This window comes from Rhopalosiphum padi, chromosome 3 (genome assembly GCF_020882245.1).
Source record: "Rhopalosiphum padi isolate XX-2018 chromosome 3, ASM2088224v1, whole genome shotgun sequence".
Taxonomy (NCBI): Eukaryota; Metazoa; Arthropoda; class Insecta; order Hemiptera; family Aphididae; genus Rhopalosiphum; species Rhopalosiphum padi.
This window is the reverse complement of record NC_083599.1, coordinates 71,860,884-71,872,846: the sequence shown is the minus strand read 5'-3', so window position 1 is coordinate 71,872,846 and position 11,963 is coordinate 71,860,884. Positions and strand designations below refer to the sequence as shown.

General features: G+C 23.1%; 1 protein-coding gene across 1 annotated transcript; it reads left to right on the top strand.

Moving 5' to 3' along the window:
- Window positions 1-282: 282 nt before the first annotated feature.
- LOC132925596 (uncharacterized) lies at window positions 283-1,876 on the top strand. Its single transcript, XM_060989976.1, has 2 exons — window positions 283-761; window positions 1,565-1,876. The coding sequence occupies exons 1-2, from the start codon at window positions 639-641 to the stop codon at window positions 1,874-1,876; spliced, it is 435 nt and encodes a 144-aa protein (XP_060845959.1). The 5' UTR covers window positions 283-638.
- Window positions 1,877-11,963: the final 10,087 nt, after the last annotated feature.

Here is an 11,963-nt window from a genome sequence, read left to right as displayed (position 1 = left end):
CCAACTGCCCGATGCCCTGACCGCACTACCTAACACCACGTCGACCGTATAATTTTGTGGTATAATGACCAGTACTCAATAGTCAGTAATACTGTTCATTTTTTATAAATTGTGAACGTGCGCGTTAATTTTAATAATTATGTTGTCTGAATATAATACGGTTTCATATGTTACAATTCAAAATTTAGACTTAAAGCAATCTAACGCTCGGGGCTTTCAAATCGCGAGTGGTGACACAAACAATAAATAATTATTAATAATTACCGATGTTTAATGGAGACATGCATGATCTACCACAACTTGCCATGTGGAGATTTGTGTACCACTCAAATATTAATAGTCGAAAGTTACAATTGGAGTTCAAAAAACCCAATAAATTATTGTTAATAGAATCACTTGATGTAAATTTTTTAGACGATATAATTCAATTTATGGCTTATAAGAGAAAAATCATGGTCAATGAATTACGGGAGCGCATTATTATTATAAGCTTGTATTGGACAAGACACATTTCACTTCACTTCAGCTGGAAAACTGTGATTTACCAACGATTCCTGTAGAAATTGGTTGTTTACCTATTGAAGTGCTAAGCATACGCGGTACCTACTAATCAAGATACCTTCTGAAATTGGATATCGATGACATCAATTTGTAATACATTAAAATACTTAAATTTAGATTCTACTGGCCTCAAAAGATTACCATTTGAAATAATGTTCCTGAAAAATCTATATTTGTCATCTGCAAGATATAATGAACTGGTAATATAGTGAATTTATTACTATTTATATCTACTAACTGTCTTTTTTACAATACACTTTTATAAAGCATGAATTGTTTTACGTTATCTTTTGAATGTATTGTGTTTTTAATGTAAATTGTATAACAGTACCATTCACCTTCACATCCAATCAGCGTTATTACTTTAGTATACTTGTTGATTCTAGTTTTTTGGATAGTACATAACAAGATTATTTAAAAAATATATTAATTTTGAGATTTTAGGTGAAATCCTAAAAATGTATTATTCTTCATTATTAATTTAGAACTTGGAATTATAATATGTATTTAAAAATTAATATAATGAATGACTTAAAGAAAAAGTGAATATCTAAATAGTTATGCAGTTATAAAAAATGTATTTATATTTTATGTAAGCACTTGATAAAAAAAATGTTTATTACTTATACCAAGAATCAGTTTCAAATGTGATATAATTTACAATAATAAATACTCAAATACCTATTTAAAATCATAACAACCTTTTATTAGTTTTCAATAATTAACTGCATTATTCTATTATCTCAACTAATGATATCTAACTTGTAAAAATCAAATTTTTTGTCATCAGAACAAATGTAGTGTGTAACCTTTAATTTTTGAGTAAATTGTGAAATATCAAACAAACTTAACAACATATTCTGCATTTGTACTTTGAGTTTTTATGATATTTCAATTTTCATGCAGGTTATAACTATGTAAAATATTACTATTTAAAAATTCTGAATTTAAATATCTAGTTGTTTTAATCCTATGAATAATAAGAAAATTATATTTTTTTCAGACATATATACCTCATTGTCTTCTAGAACTTGAGAAACTATACTTCAATCTTGAACACGATGCATTATTATATGTTCCTCAAAATCTTTTTTATGCAAAAAATCTTGGATGGCATTTATTAAATAGCCCAATAGTCATAACGAAATGCCAAAAAAAATCATATCTACGTCGTTATTTGGATGTGTCTAATAAAGAAAAAAATGAAGATTATTCAAAAACTATCGTTCAACCATTAAAAAATGTATCATTGTACAATTTTATGGATAATTGTATTATACCATTCAAGAGACAAGATAAACCTTGTACACTATGAGTATATTTTAATTTAGTAGGTCGTTGTATTGTGTGTAACAGATGGATAATACCCAATTACTCTCAAATAAAGTATAGGTACACATAGCTAAGATGAGATACCTTTCTCCAAAATTGTCTATTGGTTACGTAATGCAATCAATGTCTTGTAATATTCCAAATAATTGTAAAAGACAAAGAGAAAACTAGCCAGGGAGGCAAAGGGGCAATCGCCCCCGATTCCCAGTCCACCCCTGTATAAGACCATTTGAAGGATAAGTATAATAATTTATTAATTAAGTAGTCATATAAGTTTTTATATATTCAATTATCACTATCAATTATTGTTTTTTTAATGAAATCATGATAATTATTATACTACAACTAAACAAATAAAACTGTGAATAAGTTTATTATTTTAAATAATAATTAATAAATCTCACGTTTATATAAATGTTTTTGATTTGTAATAATTGTAACTATGAAATAAAAATGTGATCCTTTATTTATATTATATTAAGTAGATTTTCTGATTATTTATATACATGTTGTGATATTAAAATAGCCGATTTTGATCGTATAAAAATATGAATCTCCTTACAATATGTTTTTTTTAAATTTTTGTACAAAAATATTTCACAAATATTTTTCTTACTATAATTTAAGATGATAAAAATATTAAAAAAGTAATACATAATATTAATTATTATAATATAGTTGATTATTTGCTTTAATTTTGATCAAGGATAGAAGGATATGTGCGGATATCCAAACAATAACTGTAAATGTATTATGTATTTTTAATTTAAATTTCATGTTATACAAATTATGATAATGTCTAGTTCAATATCTTATAGTGTATGTGTAATTGAGGATAATTTTAATTTGGAAAGTACATTAAGTTCAAAACTAATTAATTTTTTTTATAAAATTAGTGAATACCTATAGTTTGATTTCTACCATTTTCTTGTACAGACTAAAATAAGTATAATGCATAAATGTAAATTGTATTAACTTTTGAATTGATAACTGAGTATATTAGTGTTTAATAATATATTTGATTCATAATTATTAAAAATATTTTTGTCATAAATGAGGATATATTAAAAACTTACTTATTGGTGTGTATTGGTATGGTACTGTAGTGGAATAAAATAAAGATAGTTTCATGTGTAGATGCACATAAGGGGATATAATTATAAATATTTATTACAAGCTCATTTCTTTTAAAATACTAAACTCTTCATTGTTTGATTTATCAGGATATTTTGAACAATTTATCAGTAGAAACTCTGGTAATAAAGAATAGTTTACTGTCCAATTTTCGTAAATTTATCATCAAAATAGATGAATAAGTTATGTTGCAAAAATTTGTAATATTAAATAAAAAATTAAATATTGTTTAATATTAATTAGTAATTACATTTTATAATTGTATTTACATATTTTAGATACAAAATATATTGTAGGTATCTACCAGTGTTTTTTTTTTTTTATTGATCAAAAACAGAGTATGTACATAACTGTTTTTAAAGATATCAATTACAATTATCTGTCTCCTTTAAGTTATGCTTATATTGCAGAAAGAGAGTAAGACATTTTTTAAGAATAAAGATTATAAATTATTTTAATTGTTTATTAATATGAGTTATATTAACTGATAATTAACAATAATCGATAGGTAATAAAAAATGGTTGGATTTTAAGGCAAATGTCTTTTTATTCTGATAATGGTAGAATAGTTCTTGTATGAAAATGTGTTTCATTTTATTTAAAACCTGACCTATTAAGATAAATGTAACGTGTTTATAGAAATTGACTTTATTGGTTATTGACGTTATAGTTATAATGTTATGCCTATATTCATAATAAATGTAATTATATTATCACTTAGGGAGCTGTAAACTGAAATCCTTCCCTATTTTATTTCATTAAAATATTTAGTTGTTGAATAAAGACAATTAGCATCCACTATGTATATTTATATTGTATGAAGTACAAGAACATATATCATTAAATAACATATTGGAATATCAATTTTTTAAATTTATATTTATATATTATGATCCAATATAAAAAATAAAGAAAGTATCAGGTTTAATGAAACATAGGAAAGTAAATATTGAAAAATAAGAATAATTTTCTTAATCTAGTAGTCAAGTTCTCAAGACACTAACTCGAGAATTGATTGTTTTATAAACAGTTAAAAATATGAATTGGTAATATTCGTCAAAACTATTATATAAACGTATGTTTTATAGTGTATTCTTTATATCAGCATAAATAAAATATAGAAAAGTTGATAACGAAAAATAAGAATTATTTTCCTTATCTACTAGTCGAGGGTTCATGACACTAACTTAAGAAATATTTGTTTTATAAAAAGTTAAAAATATAAAGTAGTAGCCTTCGTCAAAATTATCATATAAACGTAGCAATAATAAAAAGTTTTTTTTGCTAAGGCAAATTTTAAGATTAAAGATTACTAGCTAAATGTGTTTACATAATTAATTATTCAGAATATTAAAAAATCCTAATTTTTTGACAACTATTAAAATCAGTATGAATTACATTCATTCAGCATTACATTTAATTGCATAAATCCTTTTTTATTATCTGTATCGTCTTTTTCGATTTCAACATAGAACCTTGTTATTTTCCCCAAGTGGTATGAACGCCAATAATCTGCTATACTGCTATCTAAAAAAATGTAGTCAGTTAAATATATATATTGGTTGGATAATAACTTGTGAATTTAGTATTTTATAAGTAGTTAAAAATATGAATTAGTAACATTTGTCAAAATAATCATATAAACAATCGTTTTATAATGTTTAAAAAGTATCAGGTTTAAAGAAACATAAGAAAGTAAATAATGAATAATAAGAATAATTTTCTTAATCTAGTAGTCAAGGTTTGAAGACTCTAACTTGAGAATTGATTGTTTTATAAACAGTTAAAAATATGAATTGGTAATATTCGTCAAAACTATTATATAAACATATGTTTTATAGTGTATTCTTTATATCAGCATAAATGAAATATAGAAAATTTGATAACGAAAAATAAGAATTATTTTCCTTATCTACTAGTCGAGGGTTCATGACACTAACTTAAGAAATATTTGTTTTATAAAAAGTTAAAAATATAAAGTAGTAGCCTTCGTCAAAATTATCATATAAACGTAGCAATAATAAAAAGTTTTTTTTGCTAAGGCAAATTTTAAGATTAAAGATTACTAGCTAAATGTGTTTACATAATTAATTATTCAGAATATTAAAAAATCCTAATTTTTTGACAACTATTAAAATCAGTATGAATTACATTCATTCAGCATTACATTTAATTGCATAAATCCTTTATTATTATCTGTATCTTCTTTTTTGTTTTCAACATAGAACCTTGTTATTTTCCCCAAGTGGTATGAACGCCAATAATCTGCTTTACTGCTATCTAAAAAAATGTAGTCAGTTAAATATGTATATTGGTTGGATAATAACTTGTGAATTTAGTATTTTATAAGTAGTTAAAAATATGAATTAGTAACATTTGTCAAAATAATCATATAAACAATCGTTTTATAATGTTTAAAAAGTATCAGGTTTAAAGAAACATAAGAAAGTAAATAATGAATAATAAGAATAATTTTCTTAATCTAGTAGTCAAGGTTTGAAGACTCTAACTTGAGAATTGATTGTTTTATAAACAGTTAAAAATATGAATTGGTAATATTCGTCAAAACTATTATATAAACATATGTTTTATAGTGTATTCTTTATATCAGCATAAATAAAATATAGAAAAGTTGATAACGAAAAATAAGAATTATTTTCCTTATCTAGTAGTTGAGGGTTCATGACACTAACTTAAGAAATAATTGTTTTATAAAAAGTTAAAACTATAAAGTAGTAGCCTTCGTCAAAATTATCATATAAACGTAGCAATAATAAAAAGATTTTTATTGCTAAGGCAAATTTTAAGATTGAAGATTACTAGCTAAATGTGTTTACATAATTAATTATTCAGAATATTAAAAAATTCTAATTTTTTGACAACTATTAAAATCAGTATGAATTACATTCATTCAGCATTACATTTAATTGCATAAATCCTTTTTTATTATCTGTATCGTCTTTTTCGTTTTCAACATAGAACCTTGTTATTTTCCCCAAGTGGTATGAACGCCAATAATCTGCTATACTGCTATCTAAAAAAATGTAGTCAGTTAAATATATATATTGGTTGGATAATAACTTGTGAATTTAGTATTTTATAAGTAGTTAAAAATATGAATTAGTAACATTTGTCAAAATAATCATATAAACAATCGTTTTATAATGTTTAAAAAGTATCAGGTTTAAAGAAACATAAGAAAGTAAATAATGAATAATAAGAATAATTTTCTTAATCTAGTAGTCAAGGTTTGAAGACTCTAACTTGAGAATTGATTGTTTTATAAACAGTTAAAAATATGAATTGGTAATATTCGTCAAAACTATTATATAAACATATGTTTTATAGTGTATTCTTTATATCAGCATAAATAAAATATAGAAAAGTTGATAACGAAAAATAAGAATTATTTTCCTTATCTAGTAGTTGAGGGTTCATGACACTAACTTAAGAAATAATTGTTTTATAAAAAGTTAAAACTATAAAGTAGTAGCCTTCGTCAAAATTATCATATAAACGTAGCAATAATAAAAAGATTTTTATTGCTAAGGCAAATTTTAAGATTGAAGATTACTAGCTAAATGTGTTTACATAATTAATTATTCAGAATATTAAAAAATTCTAATTTTTTGACAACTATTAAAATCAGTATGAATTACATTCATTCAGCATTACATTTAATTGCATAAATCCTTTTTTATTATCTGTATCGTCTTTTTCGTTTTCAACATAGAACCTTGTTATTTTCCCCAAGTGGTATGAACGCCAATAATCTGCTATACTGCTATCTAAAAAAATGTAGTCAGTTAAATATATATATTGGTTGGATAATAACTTGTGAATTTAGTATTTTATAAGTAGTTAAAAATATGAATTAGTAACATTTGTCAAAATAATCATATAAACAATCGTTTTATAATGTTTAAAAAGTATCAGGTTTAAAGAAACATAAGAAAGTAAATAATGAATAATAAGAATAATTTTCTTAATCTAGTAGTCAAGGTTTGAAGACTCTAACTTGAGAATTGATTGTTTTATAAACAGTTAAAAATATGAATTGGTAATATTCGTCAAAACTATTATATAAACATATGTTTTATAGTGTATTCTTTATATCAGCATAAATAAAATATAGAAAAGTTGATAACGAAAAATAAGAATTATTTTCCTTATCTAGTAGTTGAGGGTTCATGACACTAACTTAAGAAATAATTGTTTTATAAAAAGTTAAAACTATAAAGTAGTAGCCTTCGTCAAAATTATCATATAAACGTAGCAATAATAAAAAGATTTTTATTGCTAAGGCAAATTTTAAGATTGAAGATTACTAGCTAAATGTGTTTACATAATTAATTATTCAGAATATTAAAAAATTCTAATTTTTTGACAACTATTAAAATCAGTATGAATTACATTCATTCAGCATTACATTTAATTGCATAAATCCTTTTTTATTATCTGTATCGTCTTTTTCGTTTTCAACATAGAACCTTGTTATTTTCCCCAAGTGGTATGAACGCCAATAATCTGCTATACTGCTATCTAAAAAAATGTAGTCAGTTAAATATATATATTGGTTGGATAATAACTTGTGAATTTAGTATTTTATAAGTAGTTAAAAATATGAATTAGTAACATTTGTCAAAATAATCATATAAACAATCGTTTTATAATGTTTAAAAAGTATCAGGTTTAAAGAAACATAAGAAAGTAAATAATGAATAATAAGAATAATTTTCTTAATCTAGTAGTCAAGGTTTGAAGACTCTAACTTGAGAATTGATTGTTTTATAAACAGTTAAAAATATGAATTGGTAATATTCGTCAAAACTATTATATAAACATATGTTTTATAGTGTATTCTTTATATCAGCATAAATAAAATATAGAAAAGTTGATAACGAAAAATAAGAATTATTTTCCTTATCTAGTAGTTGAGGGTTCATGACACTAACTTAAGAAATAATTGTTTTAAAAAAAGTTAAAACTATAAAGTAGTAGCCTTCGTCAAAATTATCATATAAACGTAGCAATAATAAAAAGATTTTTATTGCTAAGGCAAATTTTAAGATTGAAGATTACTAGCTAAATGTGTTTACATAATTAATTATTCAGAATATTAAAAAATTCTAATTTTTTGACAACTATTAAAATCAGTATGAATTACATTCATTCAGCATTACATTTAATTGCATAAATCCTTTTTTATTATCTGTATCGTCTTTTTCGTTTTCAACATAGAACCTTGTTATTTTCCCCAAGTGGTATGAACGCCAATAATCTGCTATACTGCTATCTAAAAAAATGTAGTCAGTTAAATATATATATTGGTTGGATAATAACTTGTGAATTTAGTATTTTATAAGTAGTTAAAAATATGAATTAGTAACATTTGTCAAAATAATCATATAAACAATCGTTTTGTAATGTTTAAAAAGTATCAGGTTTAAAGAAACATAAGAAAGTAAATAATGAATAATAAGAATAATTTTCTTAATCTAGTAGTCAAGGTTTGAAGACTCTAACTTGAGAATTGATTGTTTTATAAACAGTTAAAAATATGAATTGGTAATATTCGTCAAAACTATTATATAAACATATGTTTTATAGTGTATTCTTTATATCAGCATAAATAAAATATAGAAAAGTTGATAACGAAAAATAAGAATTATTTTCCTTATCTAGTAGTTGAGGGTTCATGACACTAACTTAAGAAATAATTGTTTTATAAAAAGTTAAAACTATAAAGTAGTAGCCTTCGTCAAAATTATCATATAAACGTAGCAATAATAAAAAGATTTTTATTGCTAAGGCAAATTTTAAGATTGAAGATTACTAGCTAAATGTGTTTACATAATTAATTATTCAGAATATTAAAAAATTCTAATTTTTTGACAACTATTAAAATCAGTATGAATTACATTCATTCAGCATTACATTTAATTGCATAAATCCTTTTTTATTATCTGTATCGTCTTTTTCGTTTTCAACATAGAACCTTGTTATTTTCCCCAAGTGGTATGAACGCCAATAATCTGCTATACTGCTATCTAAAAAAATGTAGTCAGTTAAATATATATATTGGTTGGATAATAACTTGTGAATTTAGTATTTTATAAGTAGTTAAAAATATGAATTAGTAACATTTGTCAAAATAATCATATAAACAATCGTTTTATAATGTTTAAAAAGTATCAGGTTTAAAGAAACATAAGAAAGTAAATAATGAATAATAAGAATAATTTTCTTAATCTAGTAGTCAAGGTTTGAAGACTCTAACTTGAGAATTGATTGTTTTATAAACAGTTAAAAATATGAATTGGTAATATTCGTCAAAACTATTATATAAACATATGTTTTATAGTGTATTCTTTATATCAGCATAAATGAAATATAGAAAATTTGATAACGAAAAATAAGAATTATTTTCCTTATCTACTAGTCGAGGGTTCATGACACTAACTTAAGAAATATTTGTTTTATAAAAAGTTAAAAATATAAAGTAGTAGCCTTCGTCAAAATTATCATATAAACGTAGCAATAATAAAAAGTTTTTTTTGCTAAGGCAAATTTTAAGATTAAAGATTACTAGCTAAATGTGTTTACATAATTAATTATTCAGAATATTAAAAAATCCTAATTTTTTGACAACTATTAAAATCAGTATGAATTACATTCATTCAGCATTACATTTAATTGCATAAATCCTTTATTATTATCTGTATCTTCTTTTTTGTTTTCAACATAGAACCTTGTTATTTTCCCCAAGTGGTATGAACGCCAATAATCTGCTTTACTGCTATCTAAAAAAATGTAGTCAGTTAAATATGTATATTGGTTGGATAATAACTTGTGAATTTAGTATTTTATAAGTAGTTAAAAATATGAATTAGTAACATTTGTCAAAATAATCATATAAACAATCGTTTTATAATGTTTAAAAAGTATCAGGTTTAAAGAAACATAAGAAAGTAAATAATGAATAATAAGAATAATTTTCTTAATCTAGTAGTCAAGGTTTGAAGACTCTAACTTGAGAATTGATTGTTTTATAAACAGTTAAAAATATGAATTGGTAATATTCGTCAAAACTATTATATAAACATATGTTTTATAGTGTATTCTTTATATCAGCATAAATAAAATATAGAAAAGTTGATAACGAAAAATAAGAATTATTTTCCTTATCTAGTAGTTGAGGGTTCATGACACTAACTTAAGAAATAATTGTTTTATAAAAAGTTAAAACTATAAAGTAGTAGCCTTCGTCAAAATTATCATATAAACGTAGCAATAATAAAAAGATTTTTATTGCTAAGGCAAATTTTAAGATTGAAGATTACTAGCTAAATGTGTTTACATAATTAATTATTCAGAATATTAAAAAATTCTAATTTTTTGACAACTATTAAAATCAGTATGAATTACATTCATTCAGCATTACATTTAATTGCATAAATCCTTTTTTATTATCTGTATCGTCTTTTTCGTTTTCAACATAGAACCTTGTTATTTTCCCCAAGTGGTATGAACGCCAATAATCTGCTATACTGCTATCTAAAAAAATGTAGTCAGTTAAATATATATATTGGTTGGATAATAACTTGTGAATTTAGTATTTTATAAGTAGTTAAAAATATGAATTAGTAACATTTGTCAAAATAATCATATAAACAATCGTTTTATAATGTTTAAAAAGTATCAGGTTTAAAGAAACATAAGAAAGTAAATAATGAATAATAAGAATAATTTTCTTAATCTAGTAGTCAAGGTTTGAAGACTCTAACTTGAGAATTGATTGTTTTATAAACAGTTAAAAATATGAATTGGTAATATTCGTCAAAACTATTATATAAACATATGTTTTATAGTGTATTCTTTATATCAGCATAAATAAAATATAGAAAAGTTGATAACGAAAAATAAGAATTATTTTCCTTATCTAGTAGTTGAGGGTTCATGACACTAACTTAAGAAATAATTGTTTTATAAAAAGTTAAAACTATAAAGTAGTAGCCTTCGTCAAAATTATCATATAAACGTAGCAATAATAAAAAGATTTTTATTGCTAAGGCAAATTTTAAGATTGAAGATTACTAGCTAAATGTGTTTACATAATTAATTATTCAGAATATTAAAAAATTCTAATTTTTTGACAACTATTAAAATCAGTATGAATTACATTCATTCAGCATTACATTTAATTGCATAAATCCTTTTTTATTATCTGTATCGTCTTTTTCGTTTTCAACATAGAACCTTGTTATTTTCCCCAAGTGGTATGAACGCCAATAATCTGCTATACTGCTATCTAAAAAAATGTAGTCAGTTAAATATATATATTGGTTGGATAATAACTTGTGAATTTAGTATTTTATAAGTAGTTAAAAATATGAATTAGTAACATTTGTCAAAATAATCATATAAACAATCGTTTTATAATGTTTAAAAAGTATCAGGTTTAAAGAAACATAAGAAAGTAAATAATGAATAATAAGAATAATTTTCTTAATCTAGTAGTCAAGGTTTGAAGACTCTAACTTGAGAATTGATTGTTTTATAAACAGTTAAAAATATGAATTGGTAATATTCGTCAAAACTATTATATAAACATATGTTTTATAGTGTATTCTTTATATCAGCATAAATGAAATATAGAAAATTTGATAACGAAAAATAAGAATTATTTTCTTTATCTAGTAGTCGAGGGTTCATGACACTAACTTAAGAAATATTTGTTTTATAAAAAGTTAAAAATATAAAGTAGTAGCCTTCGTCAAAATTATCATATAAACGTAGCAATAATAAAAAGATTTTTATTGCTAAGGCAAATTTTAAGATTGAAGATTACTAGCTAAATGTGTTTACATAATTAATTATTAAGAATATTAAAAAATTCTAATTTTTTGACAACTATTAAAATCACTATGAATTAC